Here is a 19765-nt window from a genome sequence, read left to right on the forward strand (position 1 = left end):
ATAAGGTGTGTTAACCCTGCCAACTCTCCAGCAAACCTTGATGGTGTTAACTATAGATACTGCTTTCATGATATTGAGATGAAAACTCTTGCCTTTAAAACTCACCATTGGAGCTTTCTCGGGGTTTATTTTTTTGAAACGTGTCATGTGGGAGAAAGGGTATTAATTTAATAAAAACCGCACAGGCTCATCTGCTGCTCCCACACTGCCGTGGTCTGCAAACATGCACGGGTGACATCCTAGCAACTGCGTGGCTGTAAATCCTGCACAGGGTTTTCCCAGCTTCTCCGGGGCTACATGGGATGTTTCTGAGGAAACCGGTGTGAATATGAATGGTGGCTGCTAATGAGTTGACAAAAACAAGGAAGGGAAGTTTTTGCCCTTCAGTAGCTACTGAAGTTAATAGCTACTGTAAATTATTGTTAATAAGCGATATTAGCATCATAATCTGAAGAAATGTTCTGACAGAAAACTACAGCTGCAAAACCACAAAGGATAATAAGTCCCATGAAGGTCAAGCCTATTCATCTCTTTTTTTCAGAGTTCATCTTATATAGGGACGTACTTTTCTTCACAAACAAAAATAGGAGAAAAATCATTTTCTGATGAGCATTTTAGTTAGTATTTTTGTTGGTAGTCTTTGTTGGTTTATGTTGGGTTTTTTAAATTTTTTGTTTGTTTGTTTTGTTTGTGGTTGGTTTGTTTTTCCCCCAAGTTTAGGAGCTTTGAAGTACTTGCTATGATAAAAAAAACCTTACAAAGTGAGCCATTCGTTCAGCTGGTGCCTGCCCAGCACAGGGGTCACATCCCCAGCTGTTGGGAGCCCGTGTGGCTCCAGCAGTGCCGGTCCCTCCTGGCTGCTGCTGGTACTGACAGTGGCTTTTCCATCAGGCCAGTTGTGGAGCACTGAGCTGCTGCCTTACGTCTTGAGTGCATGTCCATGAAATAACCTTTACCTCTGGGACCATGAGAAGAGGGTATAGAAGGTGCCTCTCTAGTTTCAGGCAGTGCCTGAGCCAAGGTGAATGTCTCCGTATCACCTTATCCCGGTGCCGAAGGGACAAACCACCCAGCCGAGGTGAACAGCAGAGCTGCCTTTACCCCGCCTTGCTGCGGAGCTGCCGGGGTTAAGTCCAGCCTCTGTAACACCGGGATTAAGTCCAGCCTCTGTAACACCTACTCAGCCAGCTATTGCAGTTACTAAGAGCAGCGTGAGATGTCATTAGGACATCGTTGGAAGCATCCCTTCCATTCAGGGGCGGAGGGATGTACGATTCATACCAAAGCGATCAAAAGATGCTTTCGTCTCATTCCAAAGTGTGGCAAAGCCTCTAGATGCCCAGCCCTATGTAAATGATATATTTTATTTAAGTTTCCCCGTCCAGTTGTTGATTCTCCTGCTGTGAGAGATATTTGATGTCGCTGTCTACAGAGCATAGCGAACTGTATAAATCAAGTAGTCGGGTTTTACAGAATTACAAACCCGTGAGGAGTTTAATTTGTGCCCTGAAGGGAGGGCCAGCCAGTGGCTGTGCTGCTTGTGAGCGGAGTCGTTAAGAGTTCATTGGTAACCATTAAGCAGCTTGAAAATATTTTTTCTTTGAGAGTAACCTGAGCTCTGCTGCAAGGGACAAAAGAAAGAGAAAGGGGAGGGGGAAAAAGCGTAGGGTAGCAGCAGGATAAAAATGTCATTCAAATTGCATGTTGCCACTACAGAGTATGGCGTAACTTCTCACCAGCAAAGGCAGTCGAAGTGTGTCTTTACTATGTCTTTTGAAAACAATTGAGATCACAGTTTTATTGAATACAAAGGATTTAATTTGGATTCATAAAAATTGACCTGTTACAAAGCAATGCATTTTTTTCGCAGCTATTTGTTTAAATGTAAGGAGGAAGGACTTAAGGCTTTAAAAAAGGAATTTGAATTTAACGTTAAAGCAGGTATGAAACTTATGCTGACTTGCACCAAATACAGCCACTGATGCTTTAATTCATATGCAAAGTACTGCATAATTAATTCTATGTTGACAGCCTTGTTGACTTAAGTCAGAAAACACTCAGTACCCCTGCAGATCCTTTCCATAGCACTTCAGTGCTCTTCTTCGGGGACTTTCCTTCCACATTAGTCATTCTGGCTGCACTTTATCTTTCAGTTCTTTTCTGAGATTACCAGAAAGGTGAACATGCTCAGAAACTAATTCGGCACTGCAGAATTTGGAACATAATAAGTTTTGGTTGTTGGTAGTGTGAGATAGTATGTGTAGTAATTCCAGGCTCGAGTTAAAGGGCTCCATTTCCTGTCCTTGGGAGGGAGTTTGCCTGAGATAACTTGTTGATTACAGTTTTAAGAGATGACTTAATGAGGAATTGGAAAGGACGTAAAGCGTTCTTCCCAATAAGGGAAGATTTAACTCTTGTTTTAGACATGGTGCAGAAAGCTTCCTGCAAAACAAAACGTTTTTCTAGTCTTGCTGTTGCAAATGCTGAATTGATTTCTCTTGTATTAGTTTATTTTACTGTTTAAGCAGGAGATACCCTGTGCTGAGGGAACATATCAACAGTTCAATGCCTCGCTCTTTCAAGAAAGAGGCTACAGACTCAAAACAGTGGAAAAAATGTGCGGTTTTACATATAGGTGATTTGCCTTATGGCTTCTCTTAGGAGAGTCTTGCTGGCGTTTAATAAATCTGTTACTGGTTGAGAAGTAGTTTTTCTTGAAGTCAACAGAAGAAACTTGCCCTGAACAAGTTTGATGAGGTCTACATCTCAGCATTTTCATTATTCAACGTTTTGCAGATGCTGTGTGCATGTCAAGTTACCTTTTGTTCTCCCTGCCTCCCCCAGTACTTGGAAATAAATAACTGTGGGAGAACTTGCTTAGCCAGGTTCAATTTACAGAGTTTTCTGAGATTTTACTGTGGGCTGCAAAATATCATGTTGGATTTAACTAAAGCAAAGAGTAAACCAATGATTATGACTGCAAAGTTGAATTTAAAATATTTGAGGATCAGGGTAGATAAAGGTGGCAAAAATTATGCATGCTGCTTTTCTTACATGGATGTGACTTGGTGATGAAACCAGATTATTTCTGAGAATAAGAATTCTAGCTGGCCAGGAATTTTGAGGAGTGGACTACACCTGTTAATTAGTACCTTGCTATAAAATATGCTTAGCAAGTTAGCCCATTTTTCAAGTTGCAAATATATAAATATTAAGATTGCAAGATGATAGCATTATGGAAATAGAAAAATCCTTAGGTTGCTTGCAGAGTAAGCATAAATCCTTTCTGCATTTCTTTGCATTTAAAAATACTTCTTTTCAACACCATGACTTGTACTCTGATCTACTAATGTATTAATGGGTTTTTTTCTCTCAATCTATTACTGTGAAGGAGTTCATAGCATGAAAAATGTATGTTGTGTAGAAACTGCCCAGTGCTATTTATGTCTTCTCTTTAAAAACAGGTGTTTAATTTTTTAGATCATCACTGTAAAAATGTTTACTTGGGGCCAGAGCTAAGTTTGTTTTATAAATTATGTATGAGCATATGCAGTGGCTTTTTGCACCTACCAAGTGAACTTACTTCTGCAAATGCGTTATCTAAGTAGTGTTTGTTAAAGTTGCTTGCCCCAAACTGTTTCCTGTCAGTTGTTAAAAGCACTTGCTAATGGAATGCTATATCCTAATTCAATACGCTTTGCTACCTGCTTCGAAACTGGTGAATTGTCTAGATATCAAATAGGAGTGAATTCTTAAGCAACTTGCTGTACTTAGCTCTGAAAATTTTCCGGTGCATTAGTCATTGCAATGGTAGGAGCTATATTTCCGTTTTTGTTGAACTCTGGTGAGTAAGGAAAGCCTAAAAGGGACAAGGGTAAAATGATGCTTTAACACTTTCAGTCTTGTGCAAGTCAGTGTGACATTTTCCAAAAAAGGAGATTATGCAAGTCCTTTGAGGATTATATGTGCTTCTTCTGGGGTGTACGTTTACCTTTCAGAAAAACAGCCATCAAAAAACATGAGAGAGAAAAGTAATTTCCACATTATATTTTCAGAAGCTTAATTTGGGGATTCTCTTACTTTTGGAATTACAACATAAAGTATGTCTAGAAGAAAGTAGATGCTACAACAAATCTACCTGCCAAGTACTAAATCCTTTCATATTTTCAGAAAAAAGCCAAAGGCCAGCTCCTGTTTGAACAGATCATGTATCATCTGGACCTTATAGAAAGTGACTACTTTGGATTAAGGTTCATGGATTCTGCACAAGTGGCGGTGAGTACCAGTACTCGTCTAAAAGTCTTGGTATCTACAAAAGTGCAATAAGAAACCTGCCTTTTTTGAGTTATGTTTTGTGTAGAAACTCTGTGGTGTGTTAGTTTAAGTGACCCTAGGTTTAATTCTACCTTGAGCACTCTAACATCTTACAGAACTGTTATCTCTTCCTTTCTTGCCTTTCACTTGTTCCTGTTACACCTTTTGTTGTCATTAGTTAGGCTGGTCCAACAGGAGCCCAGAGCCTGACATGTCATGTAGTTCTTGATGCTGCTGATGCAGAGAGGAAGGGGCAGAACTGGGTTGTGTGTGTGGCTCTGTTGTTCTAGAGTGCAGAAAGTTTTCCTTTGCCAATGCCACGAACTTTCTTGTCACCAGAAGTCAGCTTGTTAGTGTCTGCTTGGGAAATCATCTTGGCAAGAGGGTTGTACCTTTGATTTGCTCAAATCAGTTGTGATTCAGTCCTGCAACTGGAACATTTTAGGAGGATGTAGGTGTGTGTCTATGTACCACACAGTTTGCGTAGAGGGTTCTTGCAAGCCTGAGTTTGTGAAGTTTGTTGTGTGTTTCTAAAAAAATTGGCTGCTTTTGAAAACAGAGGCAGGGCATAATTTGTCAGAAGCAACCACAGTTCTTTCACTTGCAGGCTGGGCAGTTTTAGTTAGATGCTTCTTATGGCCAATAGTTAATCCTGCAAGTTAAGTGAGGCGTTCGACAAGGAGTGGATGTTTGTCTCTGTCCTCCATCCCTGTAACTTAAACCTGTATTCATTTATTCCAACACCCCAGGTAGAAAGAGATTGGAGTTTTAATACTTTGTTTGTCGATCTTATTTATTAGATGTATGACCTAATAGTTTCTGTGTTTCAAGTCCACTTCAGAACTATTTCATGATTATGATGGCAGAGTGGAAGCACAGACAATTGCTGCTGAGCTAAATACCTGAATTGTTTGAGGTCAGCATATTAAATGGAGGCAATGACATGTATATATTCCTTTATTTCTGCAAGGGCCTATGTCCAGAACAATTTGAAGGTGACATCTCGTTACAGCTTGAGTCTTCGAAAGAAGCTGCCAACTTTGAACACCGTGTTATCCACCCGAAAGCACACTTAGAACCTGATGCCGCCTTTTCAAAATTATTGCAGTCGAGTTTTATGCTTAGCTTCTAGTTGTAGAGAACATTAACTTCTGAGAAAATAATTTGTATTCAGCATCTGAAGCAAATTTCATGACTAGCAGGATTAGCTGCTGCTGGGCTGCAGTTCCAAGTAGTGAAAGTGATCTTAAACCTCTTGCAGAACAGAGACATTTAACACTAACGAGGAAAAGACCGTTACGCTAATGGAGGGATATCATTCAGAGCCATGCATACCTCCTACCAACAGAAATTAGAAAACAGCCCATTGTATACCATTTTGTATTTATAAAAATCATGTTAGCTGTGTTAAGCATGTGCAGTCTGGGATGTTGAGTATTGATAGTGAATGACTCCACTGCATTTATCTTTTTGCTTCAGGAAAAAAAAACCTCTACATTTTAAGTATCCCAACTCAATTTCTGCTTATGGCTTTTGAAGTATTCGCATGTGCCTCTATGATCTAATAGGCGTTCACAGTGGGTTGGTTAGAACTGGTGAAACTATCTGTATGGTAAACCTTTTTTTGTCTTGCTGTTCTGTTATCAAATAATATTGTTTCACCTTGAAATGGGGAGATAAGAGTTAATCTTTTCTCCTTCAGCCATGGCTCCTGGCTTGCTTTTGTCCAACAAGTTGTTACTTCTAGTCCAGACAGCACCTGATTGAGTGTTTGATATTGCACAATCTACCAGGTACAAGCGGTTTCGAACTTAGTTTGCTTCCTTTTCTTAACTATGTGTGACTGAGAAGAGGCAGAGTAGAGATAACAATCTGTTTAAGCTGGACTTTAATGATACGCTCTGTATAAAGAAGCAGAAAAGATTGCATTTTGCCAGAGGAGCTGAACACAACAGCCAGAGAACTGCTTTAAGAAATGAAGAATTGTTTTGACGGCAGCCGTTCTTGCAAAGAGGAGCTGGCATATTCTAGCAGAAACCCAATCTGCAGCTGGAAACAAAGGCGGAGACTAATCAAGTGACTGGTCAAAGATTATTCAGGAGACCTGTTAAATAAACAGGGTAGAATCCAGTCCCTTACTGTGGACAAAACTGTCTGCTGGCTCACAGGGAGATAATCTTTCTGCTACCCAATTTAAATCTAAGTATACTGCCTTACTGGCTAGTTGCACCTGATGATATAAAAACTCTGGCGAACTAGCAACGTGTAGTTAAATTAAAAAAATGGAGAATTTCTGTGCTTGTGTTAACTACAAATGAGTTTTCAATAGATTCATTTTGAACAACTGAAGAATAACTTCTTTTCTCCTTTTGAGCTGCTTAAGTGATTAGTATTTAGGTGTTTAAGTTTATGATGTTCTGAGGGGGGGAAGCCCAGATTAATACAAACTTTTCCTGACATTTTGGATTCCAGGACTCAAATACTGACTTCTTTAAAAAGTTCTTAAAGCAATTAGAAAAGTGAAAGAATTGTAATTTTAATGAAATTCCTGTGTTCGGTGCTAGTCTGATGATTAGGAATAGATTCCTCCCCACCACCTAGTAAGAGGCAGGAGATGGTAAAGGGAGTTACTTGCAAGATTGTCCACCATGTATCAGACTTGATCTGGCAGCCGAGGGACCGGGCTGTTGTTAATTTGAGTAGCTTTGATTCAGGCTGACAAGGAACAGCGCAGCATGTCCGGTGACACAAAAGGTGAAGATTCTTGTTAACTTGTTGGGCTGTTTGGCTTTCTCTCTAGCAATGCTGAAAAGATGTTTCTAGTAAGGAGGCATGGAACATTTAACAGGTGTCAAATTTCTAATTCTAATGTACAGGTTGCAAGCAACAAATACTTGCTATTCCTAATGGAATTGTACAACACATCAGTTTGTTACTCTGGCAGATTTGTCTAATACAGTTCTTAATGATGGAAATTATTTGTATAGCACTGCACAAAGTACGCACCCATTATTTCCGTAAAATGTGGGACCAGTTTTAGCCTCACCATCTTACTAAAAAACCTTTGTTTACCTTACCTTTTTGAAATGTTGCTGTTATTTTTTCTGAACCAGCAGACTGTTTAGTGAGGACTTCCAGTACTCTATGCAGTCTGTTCATATTGCTTTTTGTTTAGCAAACTTTTATCTCTGGATTTCAGCAATACACTGTGCCGAGCAAACTCTCATCAAAATGTAAACTTTTTGCCAGGTCCACTCGAATTCCGTTTTAATCATTTGGAATAAATCTTACATTTCCTGATGCCTGTGTCCATGCATGTGTTGGTTTTTTTGGGTTTTTTTGGTTTTTTTTCCTTCCCCTCCATTTAATAGTGGTTCTGTTTCCTTTCGTCCACGCACACCCTCCCGTTCAGCCAGAGCTCCCGCAGGCAGCGGCGGTGGGAGCTGCGCAGTCGAACGCTGTCAGTGCCTGTCGCGGGCCTCTCAGTTGCCTTCCCATGGAATGTGGAGGAGATGAGGGAAAACAGGAGGGAGATGAAACAGGCATGCACAGCCAGTCCTGGAGCCTAGAAATGTCTCTCTTTGCCATTTCTGTATCTAATTCACCTGCAAGCCTCCAAGTACGTAGTTTGTATATTCTTATGGTGGAGGAAGGAGTAAGTGTACTGTCTCCTCCAGCAAGTGAGTTTGTGGAATAGGAAGAGAGATGATACCATTTTCCTAAAGAAACAAAAAATATTACTCAACTCCTTTGCACTGGTAGCGTAAGCAAACTTGACATAAATATTTACTTAGTTCTTCCTTAAGCTGCCTGCTTTATTTTATAAATATATTAGATACATTTCAAACAGGTTTCTGTAGCCACTTTATTTTAATGGGTAATGAGAGCATTTTCAACTATGTGCACATCAGCAGTAGATGGTTTGGTTGTTCTGATCTGCAGCTAATATGTCAATCACTGCCTATCCTGGCTGTTCTGCAGACTGACGTTACCCACTCTCTGCAGAAGGCAGGTCTGCTCCGAAGGCAGGAATGTGTTTGCACTTGGCATTGCAACCTGAAAATACCGGTTCTTTCTCATATCCCTGTTGCTTTTCTGTCCTCCGTGGGGCCAGATATGAACTTTCTGGTGCACGGTTTATCAAAAGGAGCATTGCTAAGTATATAAGTCATCTGTATTAGCTGCAAGATGACATTTGGGACTGATCAAATGAAGTGGTGTTACCTGGACAGCGTGATCTGTGCAGGATATGGTGTGCTGGGCAGTTTGCTCTGTTGGGACAATGCAATTACGTTGGGTGCTGTGTTTACTGTGGAACTGAGTCACCTCCTTTGGAGGAGGGAGCTCTTCACTCTGCACAGCCCTTGCAAGTAGGTCTCTACCGCTAGCTGGATGTTTGTTTGCCAGCTTTATCTTTAATTGCTGGTATAAACTCGTCAGCAGTGGGAGTATATGCAATTATTTTAGGGAGCATAGCATATACATGTAGATGTTTCTTTCAGCCTGCCATCTATAGCTTATTTTTACGTGCTGTTGTACACAGTATAAGTGAAGCCATTATTTTGGCTTCATGTCTAGTATATACCTTATAATTAGCATTAGTAGGTGAGGCTGTAACTTCTATCCTCCCATGTGACAATTGCTAAAATGTCACCTCTGAATAGATGTTGGAGAATTAGGTAGAGCTGACCCTTATGTTTGGACATAGACAGCTTTGCTGTTGCTACACTTTGGTCACCTAAAGAAAATGCATGAAAGCCAACAATATTTACTTTGTCTCTCCCCTGCACCCCAGGTGAACATCACAAACAGCTGAGTGCCAGAGTCTCCAGCTATGATTTGTGCCTCTCTGGCACATTGTCACTGGCTGACCTACTAAAGTGTGAATTAAGTGTTTGTTTGTTTGGACAGGATGAAGATTTTAGTAATTGAAGTGGCTTGTCAGTCCTGTTTTTATTTTTAATAGCTGAAGTTTTACTGAAGATTGGCTTTTAAATAAGGTACTATGGGATGTTTCTGTTGTTCAAAACTGACATTTTGCGTTATAAACTTTGAGTGAAAGTATCTTTGAGCACTGAGCAAGCTGTGAATTGTAAAAGATTTGGATTAGATTGTTTTAACGAACTACTTGGTATTCCAAGATCTTCACTAATGAACAGTGATTTTTTTCCTTTTTTTGTTCTTTCTGTGAGATTTCTTTACTGATAATTCAATGAAAGTACTTTATTTTTCAGCATTGGTTGGACAACACAAAAAGCATTAAAAAGCAAGTTAAAAGTAAGTGTTCTTTCCATTTTCTCTTTGGATGTCATATTGAACATACAGGAGGCACAGAGAGTTGAAACGGGGTCAGGGGGAAGTGTTCTGTGAGGGGTGACAAAAACCCGGCATGGTGCTGCTGAGTGTTTAATGACCTCGTCCCTCTGCAGCTCACATTACTTTAGTCTAATGTCCTTAATTAAACATGTTAGAGGCTCATTAATTATAGTTTAAATGGAGAGAAGGCAGCTGTAGATGTTTTAGTGTTATAGATCGTTATCCTGAGTATAGGAACTTGTCTCAGAGCCTCCATCTCTAGGTGCAGTCCCGAATGCCCAAATCAGTGTTTGGTCCACCAGGTCCTTACCTGCAGCACAGGGGTTTAGTGTGTTCTATTGGTATGTGCCTGGGTAAGCTGTGACATCAGCTGATTTTTGTTTAGCAACTTCCTTGCTCTGCGCTGTGTGAAGTCTTCAGGGATTTGTTAGTACAACAGAGGTTTTGGAAGCACCAAGACAGAGAAAATTCCGCCTGTCAGATGCAAGAATCAGCAGAGCGCTGCACATTTTCAAAGAACTGTTAATCCATCCTTTTGCTGAATTAACTCCTTGGTTTCCAGAAAAGATGATTCTTCCACAGAAGGGTCTGTTAAATCCCCCTAAACTATGTCTAAACTTCTGTGAAATAAAGGGGCCTGAGTTGTCAGCAGGGAGTATTTCCCAGAGCCCTGGAAAAGTGTTACAGAGACCAAGAGAGTACCTGGGGGTTTGGTGAACTGCAGAGCCGAGATGCTCAGCTTTCTCAGTGATGGATAGAGTCCTTAAATATAGGGATTAACCTACATCCATGTGCTCTTGGCAAGACAAATCAACTTAATGTGATATGATTGTTGGATTGATTGTAAGATATAAAAACATTTTGTGTATATACTTAATCGTCGTTTCACCCTGATGTGTTTTATGCATTTCCTTGTCACAAAGGAATTCCTGCCTTAAGACCTTGTGGTTGGACAGAGCCAATTTCAGTCAAGTTTTGTGATGTGATTCTGTGTAGTAAAAAAATAACATGTCATAACCAGTAACCGTTACCACTGTCTTGAATGAATTCTGCTTTGCAGTTGGCCCACCATATTGTCTGCATTTTCGTGTAAAGTTTTACTCATCAGAGCCCAACAATCTACGTGAAGAGCTAACAAGGTAAGAGGGAATTTGAGAGAGAGGTACCCAGATAAGGCCAGGAAAATGTTTTTGTGTTATTTATTGAAACAGTTGCATGAAGTTTTGGAGAATTCCTGAGAGCTGCTTGTTTACTTGGCTTTTTGTAAAAGTTTCTAATGTAGCTCTAGTGAAATAAATGAGCTCTAATATGAAGAGGTCTATATCTTTATTATACTACTTGATGCACCATTTTTCATTAGGCAATTCTGGCAACTCATCTGAGTAGCTTATACAAAATGGACAGAGGTATTTACTGAAGAGAACAGACATCATTCCTCTTTTTTTTTATTCTTCATCTGCGTCTAGTTTAAACTATACGCAGTCATCCTCTCTAGGCAGAAAAGTGTTGAATTGCAAGATAGAACTTTTCTTTGGCAAAAATCAGTTCAGTTAATGTTTCGTTACTTCTGTGGTCTTTGCAGAGCTTATGCAAAGGGAAGATAGTATTTTGCTACCATGTTGAGATGCGAGTTGACTGCGCTCTATGTGTAGGATTGTAGTATCAGGTGAACAGCAGTTTCTCTTGATTAAAGCATTTCACAAATCTGTTCATAATGCTGCATTTCATGTTGGGCTGAGACATACTTGGGGTGCTTTGAAAGAGAACACAACCTACCATCTGTCAGTTGTATAAATCTGTTGTAAAAGGCAACATTTCTTTGCATTGTCACCACTGCCGATGATACGTTTTGGGGAGAAAACAAAGTTTTAATGTTTCCTTGATAGCTGTAGACACTTCGTACCCTCAGCCATTTGTAAGAGCGTGAAGTGCATTTGTTTGTTGTTCAGGTTTATGTCTGTGTGGATCTTCGATCTGCACTTCAGCCAAATCCCCAGGAGTGCTGCCAGGAAGATTATAGTAGCATTACCCCTTACAGCCATATGTACCCTCCACAGCTTCATACTTACATGTGGTAACATAATGGTGTAACTGCTCTTCTTTAATGCTTTCCTGCCAATCTGGGAAGAATGTTTTACTTCCCCATTCATGTTCCTGAATAAACATTTAACTGTCTTTAAATATAGTAACCATAAGCAAAATTCAGACCTAGATCTGTATCTACCACTATGAAACATTTTCATCCATCCTGACTGAGTTCTGCCAGTCAGACCTTGCTGTACAGGTTTTAGCAGGGCAGACCTGAAACCTGAGGGCTTTTAAACCCTGTCTGTCTGCTTAGCTAATCCCCCAGACCAGGAAAGCAGAAAATCTTTCTTCTGTCTCAAGACAGTTTCATAGTTTAAAGCAGCAGTGGGAAGGGGAGCTCTCTCTGGGTTATGGGTGTCACCAGCCAGGGCTTCCCGAGGGTTCCACCTTTTCTTTGTGTGGCAGAACACGCAGCTGGAGCCGCTTTTCGGCTTCCACAGGTGCAGCTTGCTGCCTTTTTCTGTCAGCTTCCCATCAGATGTCACCAGCCAGAGGTCGTGTACCACAGCCTGAGCTCAGGAAGTATGCTCAAGGTGTTTGCAAGTGTTATGTGGCTGCTAAACATGGACTGGTCACACCCGCTATACGCTGGAGGCCTGTGCTCATTCTTTTGCTATCTAGAGTCAGTACCAAACAAATTTATTCCCCGTGTAGGAGCCAGTGTTCAAAAGGCTTTGGATAATAAATGGTTTGGCAAAGTATTTGTGGATTTCCAAGGGACGTGTAGGAAAAAATGCCTGCATCTGTTTGGTGGCTGTGCATGTGAGTTATCAGGAGAGGTAGCCACACATTGAAACAGAAGCATCGTCTTTGGCTTTGTGCATAAGGCTTCTGCTTATACGTAGTAGAATTCAAACTGGGTACCATTGTGAATGTCAGCATTTTATTCTATGAGACTACTTCTTCCCTTGTTAAAGGAAAGCTGTGTACCATAATGGAGCAAGAGGGCTGATCTTTGTGAGTACTGGATCAGAAGGATTGGTGTTGCACAACAAAGGGATTGTATTCAATATTTGCCCAATTTCTAAGCAAGAAGAGTACTGAGTAAGCAAGGCAGTGAAGGAAAGCTGGCTCTGAAGAGTAAACAAGTTGAAAGGGCTGCAGCCTACTGTTTTATTTTGGTTTGGTGTTGTCACTTCGCAGTCAACTTTCTGGGCTAGATTTTAACTAAGCAATCCATATTAGGAACTTTTCTTTTTTAGAGGCTAAAATATTCGTTTTCTTGTGAGATTAATATGTGTATGAATAATGAAAAAATCGCAGAAGATGCAAGTTGCTCTTTGCCCAAGAGAAAAAATGAGACTGACTTAGGTATCCGATTTCTTTTTCCATGCAACACTATGACAACTTCTAGTTTTGGGTTTACTTCATTTGAAACGTGTGCAAAGCATACAAGCCAAACTGATAAAGCCTTGAAAATCACAATGCAGTTTCTTCAGACTTGAAAACCCATTTAAAGAGTAGAAAATGTTTTTGCCAGGCTCTAACTTCCTCCTGTTGACTTAGTGACACATTAGAACTATTAATCAATGATTTTTCTTTCTTATTTAATCCTACAGATATTTATTTGTACTGCAGCTAAAACTGGATATTCTTAGTGGAAAGTAAGTATTGCCAATAACCAGCCTTTTAAACAATTATAGGGTGTTTAGCATGGGATTTATTTAACTTACATTTGGATAATTAATAATTTTTGCTAAGTAATGTTATTTTTTCCTCTAAAATATTACTTTTCTATGCATGAGTAGCAGCAGAGCAATTCTTAAATAATGTAGTGCTTATCTCTTGTTAATTTGCTGAAAATCTACTAATCCTTTTTCACTTTGTTATCCCAAACATTTGCTGTTTCTCATTGTCAGATATATGAGCGTTCTGCTAAATAGTGTCAGCTGAATTTTTAACAATGCGTGTCTCTTACGGCAGATTGGAATGTCCTTTTGACACAGCCGTCCAGTTGGCAGCTTATAACATGCAAGGTGAGTAGATAGGAGCGGGGAAGGATGAAATTCCATGAACAGCTTTGTGTAGACTCAGTACCTCTTTCAGTCTGTCGTTGTTATATCCAGAAAATAGGCTCTGCCCAGATGTTAGCGATCCAGTGTGAAACACAGCTCTTTCTGATTGTAATTTTGCTGAGATTGTATGTGAAAAATTATTTGATTCCTCAGGAAACAGAACAAGGAGGTTCTAAATGTAAACAACTTTGCCCTGAACTTGTTTTCTCAGTGTTTGTGTGCAAACCTGTCCACTTTCACATAAGATCCGAGGTCTTCAGTCCTCCTGAATTGTTCTGATGTAGTAACACGCTTTTTTTCATCGTGTAGTTTCTGCCATGTGTTTTCTCTGTTGTACAAATCAGGTACAAAATTATTTTGGTTCTTCACTCAATTGAAAATTCTTGTATGCAAAAACCACCAGCTTTTGATTTCAGCTTATTTGTGGAAACATGTGAGTGCCCCATGTCTCCTGCTTGTACGTGAGCATTTATGGCTGAACTGCATGTGTTGGTATTTCAGATCCTTCTTCATCCAAAAGAGGTGACATACTATATTTTTTCTCAGCTATACCACACGATGCTTGACTGCTATGAGACTCTTATTAATGAGTTGTCTTTGACTTTTGATTCCAACTGAGACTCCAGCCTCCGTGGCTGCTCTGAGAGCTGTGGTCAGGCCTTCAGGTGCTTGTAGAGGTTGTGTGTCACTGGTCTTCACGGCCAGTGTCTTCTGTTGTTTGGATGAGGGTGTGATCTTAACAAATGTGAAGTTCGCTGGGGTTTCAAGCAGGGGAACTCACACAAGAAAGAGAGGAAGCTTGAAGTTTTAGGAATACCTACTACAGCAGGCTTTTGGGTCCTTGTTGGAGGATATATCTGTATGGCCTTATTCAACCCTGTTTGAGTCTACCAAAAATTCCAGACCTGTGCTATAAAGCTGTTGTAAAGTCATCTTTGATGAAGAGAGAATGTGGAGATATGGCACGTTTGTGCTGCGCAAATTGTCTACACAACATTCATCTTGTAAAGCAATGCACTGTTGTACTTTGCAGATGTTAGGTAACAGGACTAAGGCACTGAAATTCTTTCTCATACAGATATTTTCCAAAATACATTTTGTTCTTCAGGCAGGAGCTACTCATGGCCCTGATCATATGTGGATATAGAGAGCTGGAATTAAACTGTAAAGATATCCACCTTTTTATCTGCTCTTTTGCGTGGAAGGAAAACAGTTAGAATACATTCCACAGTTGAAAACATTAGCATTGTTAGAGCCTTAAGATATGGGTTCAGTGGATAAGTTTTTGGAAAAACAAAGTGATCTAATTAGGCCATATATCCATTGCTTTTTGTGCTAGTCTTTTTTTTCTCCACAATAAGGCCTGTAGCAGGGCTTTAATCTTAAGTCTGACAGCTGTGTACTTTTATTTAAATCAGCTGGAACCTAAGCTGGCTTTGACAGCATTCCTTTCAACAGAGGCAGGCGTTCTAGTGGGAGTAAATTATTATAGAACTACAGACTTCCTCAGTCAGCATTAGAAAAAAAAAAAAAGGAGGAGATGAAAGACTCTTATACTTGCAGTGTTCAGAAATCCAAGAATCACGTTTTTACATTGTATGTAGCTTTTGTACCTATGGAATACTCTGTGTGTTTATTTGACTTTTCCAGGTCTTCCCAAAGATGTCACTGTTTTTTTCCTACACAAACATCTGTAGTTTCTTTTTTCAAACAGTACAATTATTGGCCTGTATCAGACACCTAAGGTCCAAGTTATAGAATTATTCCTAATTTTTTGGATATGAGCTGAACATTAAGAAGACAGTTGAAATTAGTGGGAGGAGCAAAAGCTTAATGACTCTGAAAATCCAGATATTTTTATAAAGGCTTCTAACTGTGAGGTTCAGCATTTTAGGCATACATCAGTCTTTAAAAGCTGGACTTGTTAGCATCTGTGGAAAAAGGAGGTGGTGCTTTTGATGTGGCACACCCATTGACGTGTATGCGCTCTAAATAGCATCTCTTATTGCCCCTGTTGAACGTGCAGCAGTGGACTGGATGAGCCACTTGACTGACCCAGTAGGGCATTTGTTATGTTCTTAGATGAAAAGGAGAGCAACAAATAACAGCTGCATGATTGTGCCCTCACACAGTTACGTTAGCAGGACAGGGGGATTTGCAGTCATAAAACCAGAAATTGATTTTTGGAATGGACAAATAGTTTTATGAAAAGTGTCAGAACTGGTTTTATATTTGACAAATCTCAAGTTTTTCTTTTAATAATATAATGCAAAATTCGATTGTAACTGTAGTCTGCTGTCATCTCAGTAGAGACTTCAGTGATAAAAATGTTGAAAGCTTTCTGCAAGAAAGGAAAAAGGTGAGTTTCAAGGATATTGATAACTTCCATTTATAGGAAGCTTGTTAATGAATATATCAATAGCACTTTGTAAAAATTAATGCAAAGCTTTTATGCAGACAACATGACCATTTGTTCAGGGTCCATAACTTCCCTGTCAAAAAAGGTGACACTTCAAATATTGGGAGGACTGGAGGAACACAGAAAGAAAGTTAGTATTTTAGATTAACTAGAAAATTATGCAAAAGTTCCTGTTAATATCCACTGTCTTTATTGGGAGCATTGTTTGACAATGCTGTTCTTTTGTAGCCGAGCTTGGAGACTACGATCCTGCTGAGCATGTCCCTGAGCTGGTGTCTGAGTTCAGGTTTGTTCCCACTCAGACTGAAGAGATGGAGCTGGCCATTTTTGAGAAGTGGAAGGAATGCAGGTATGAGATCTTCCAGTGCATGCTAACCAGCAGTTTTCAGTGATTTTTCTGTGGAGAAAATGTATTAAAAAGATGCTGCTCGTGCTTCTTTCATTGTCTTGTTCAGAAACATAATTCTAATATGATTCTGTCATATTTTGTAAGAGGATATAATGTGAAAAATGAAGCTTTCCAAAGGTCTGAGTAAAACGATGAGGCTGCAGAATCTTGAGTAATTTTTACAGCAGTTTCAGATTAAAACTTACAAAAGTGACCTTGATATTCATGAAAGTGAACAAGTGTTAGCAGTGTTTAGGTTTTTCACAAGTTCTCAGGAATTTCTTTTCCTCTTATCTCCTATACCAGTTTTTCATTTCTGTGCTTTTTCAGGCATCTACCTAACAGCAAAAAATTTGTTTCAGGGGGCAAACACCAGCACAGGCCGAAACTAACTACTTAAACAAAGCTAAGTGGCTGGAAATGTATGGTGTAGACATGCACATAGTCAAGGTATGTTTAACCACAACATGGTGACCTTTGGAAATGATAATGTTAGCTTTGTCCTGCATTTCAACACTGAGTTTGCTTTGAGGGGGGAAAAAAAGGAATATTGTACTCTTCTGAACTGCGTAACAAGTGATCTGGCTTTGCATCAACATTCTGCTTTATAGTATACATTTCTAGAAGGCATGATTTCAGTCCAAGCATATCTGCTCTGTGTTAAATACGTGATTGGTGCGGCAGTATGTACTACAGTTTGTATTAGACTAAGAGCTATGTGAAAATCATAGTAATTAAATTAAAGTTGGCTGGGGTCCAGTCAGCTACCAGCTGAAGAGCTACAAGTGAAAATACATCTCCTGTGGAGAAGGAAGTGCAGAGAACTGAGCAAAGGAGGTCCTTATTACACAGACAAATCAAGAAACTTTAATTTTCCACTTCAGTCAGCCTTATTGAAGGGCTGCAAACAAAAAAAATTCCATTGCATAAGATCATTGAAATATGAGAGTTTTGTTGTATAAAATAAGCACATACGTGTTTAATTGTAACACTGGGCAAATAAGCTACGTAAGCTATACTGGAGTAATTGGATAAAGGCTCAAACACCAAAATGAACGTAATCTTTATTTTGTGGCGATTAGGCGAGAGACGGCAATGATTACAGCCTGGGACTAACACCTACAGGAGTTCTTGTCTTTGAAGGAGACACAAAGATTGGTTTGTTTTTCTGGTAAGCTCTCTGTATGTTAAAAGATACTTTAGATTTTTACTCTTTTGTTTCTTTTGCACTAGCCAAAAAAAAAAAAATTGTTTGACATATGAGGGCACCGTGAATACTGGGTACCTGCAGAAATATTCTGTAGCCCATGAGTGTTTTCATGGTGTCCAAAAATAGTCTTTCTTTTTCTAACATTCTTGGTTGATATGTTAATAGGCTGTAACGCGCTAGAGGCAAGTAAAACATGGAATAACTTTGGGATGTTATTGTTTTTTTCATTGTGTGTTTGTTGTTATATTTTGTACTAGACTATTTTGGAAATAGAGGATGCACCCAATCAGTGACATGAAGCTTCTTCAGGTCTTCTAGCCAAGTGTGGTACATTGCTGTTGAAAAAGAGGCAGAAGCGGTAGTACTAGTGCAGCTTCTACACATAATGTCATCTGGGAAGGTTTTTCGTTAAGAAGATGTCTCTCTGGGCTCAGTAAAGGGCAGAAATGTCCCTTCCTGCCAGTCGATAAGGACTAATTAAAAACAAAGAAACAAAAAACCTCAAACACAACCCCCTGCACCCCTCTGCTGCTAGATCTCTATATAGTGAGGAGATGTAGAGCTTCCTTTGTTTTTTATGGACATGTGCTTTTTTATCTGTCAAATACCTGAGCAACACCCCACAGTTTCTTAGAAGAATTCTGATGAAATTTTGCAGGGTTTTTTATTGCATAAAACACAAAATGGGAAATCTTCTAGCTAGAGTGTTTGGGCCTGGGTACACAGGCATTTATGGTCTTTTTTTTTTTTTTTTTTTTTTTTGAGTGCTTTATTCTTTAATTGCTATCCAGTCTTTCAAAACTGTATACAAAGAATGAGTAGGCAGATGATGAGGTGAAATTTCGTCATATGAGTAGTTATTTTGAGTTATAACGCCCAGTGCAAATTTTTAAACTTCTCAGAAAAACACTCACTTCGTAGCAGAAATGTTGTCTGTGTGTCTTGTCCCTCCACCATCAATTCTGGGTATTTTTTTTGAGTGGGTGGGGGAGGAAGTTGTTGCATTTTTGCGTCGTATCATGTTCATGTTGTTCTCTTTGGCTGGGATTTTCTAAAACAGAGTCATCATAGGAATTGACCTGTGGTATATTGAACGGTGATTTACATTTATTTAACAAAGCAGGATTATTTTGACCTGCCTTTGTGTCTTTCTGAGTTCAGTTTTGTGGGCTTGCAGAAGAGTAGGCAGGCAGGGATATTTGGATGGAGTTTGATTTCAGTTCAAGTAATTATTAACTTAAGTTCCAATATAATTATCCCTTTAGAAATTGCTCACTTCTTATCTTTTAGGTTACTAATAAAGTATTAAGTTTTGAATACATTGGTATCTGCAGTATAAGCAAGCCCTACTGCACAAACTTAAAACACCCACAAAAGCAGGAAAAAAAAAAATGCTGGAGAGTCTTGGATCAGAGCGTTGACCATACCTCTCAGTGACTTAATAAGAGAGTTAGACATAACCTGTTTTTTTCTGTTTATCTTGCAGGCCAAAGATAACAAGGCTTGACTTCAAGAAAAACAAACTCACTCTAGTTGTTGTCGAAGATGATGAACAGGTAGATAACTATCTGTCTTGATTATACAGTACTAGTTTACATATTCCTCATCTCTTTCTTTATATTTAAGTTTTGAGAATTAATGTGGGTGCCTTGCAAGATTTTTTGATTGTGACTTGAGGTGAGGGGGGAAAATGAAGGGAATTAAGCGTAAGATAAATAGGCTCAAGTATGTGTTTTTTCTCGCCCTGTTTTTAGGCAGGGAATACCTTGTGAAACTGGTGTAGGCCAGATAATGTGGCAACAGTTTGCTTGTTTTGCAAGGAAGTTTAAAGAAGGCCAGGTAGCACATTTAGTGGAATTAATTCCTTAAACAGATGCCATAATTGTTCCCATGGGAAGAAATCTCAGAGCTGAGATCATAAAAAATGTGAATATTGGTAATTTGAGGAAATCAGATTTCAAGTGAGACCACATTAGCCTCTTTGAGAAGTACCTTCCTATTATCATGATGTCTTT

General features: G+C 39.4%; 1 protein-coding gene across 2 annotated transcripts in view; it reads left to right on the forward strand.

The window, feature by feature from the left end:
* EPB41L5 (erythrocyte membrane protein band 4.1 like 5) overlaps positions 1 to 19765 on the forward strand; it is a 60111-nt gene that overhangs the window by 7725 nt on the left and 32621 nt on the right. For both annotated transcript variants that reach the window (XM_065637864.1, XM_065637863.1), the window contains exons 3-11: positions 4171 to 4275; positions 9549 to 9591; positions 10691 to 10769; positions 13278 to 13322; positions 13642 to 13694; positions 16381 to 16501; positions 16903 to 16990; positions 17623 to 17711; positions 19237 to 19306. In XM_065637864.1, the coding sequence (XP_065493936.1) occupies positions 4171 to 4275; positions 9549 to 9591; positions 10691 to 10769; positions 13278 to 13322; positions 13642 to 13694; positions 16381 to 16501; positions 16903 to 16990; positions 17623 to 17711; positions 19237 to 19306 (693 nt within the window). The remainder of the gene's footprint in view (positions 1 to 4170; positions 4276 to 9548; positions 9592 to 10690; positions 10770 to 13277; positions 13323 to 13641; positions 13695 to 16380; positions 16502 to 16902; positions 16991 to 17622; positions 17712 to 19236; positions 19307 to 19765) is intronic.

The sequence above is a fragment of the Caloenas nicobarica genome, chromosome 6, assembly GCF_036013445.1.
Source record: "Caloenas nicobarica isolate bCalNic1 chromosome 6, bCalNic1.hap1, whole genome shotgun sequence".
NCBI classification, from domain to species: Eukaryota; Metazoa; Chordata; class Aves; order Columbiformes; family Columbidae; genus Caloenas; species Caloenas nicobarica.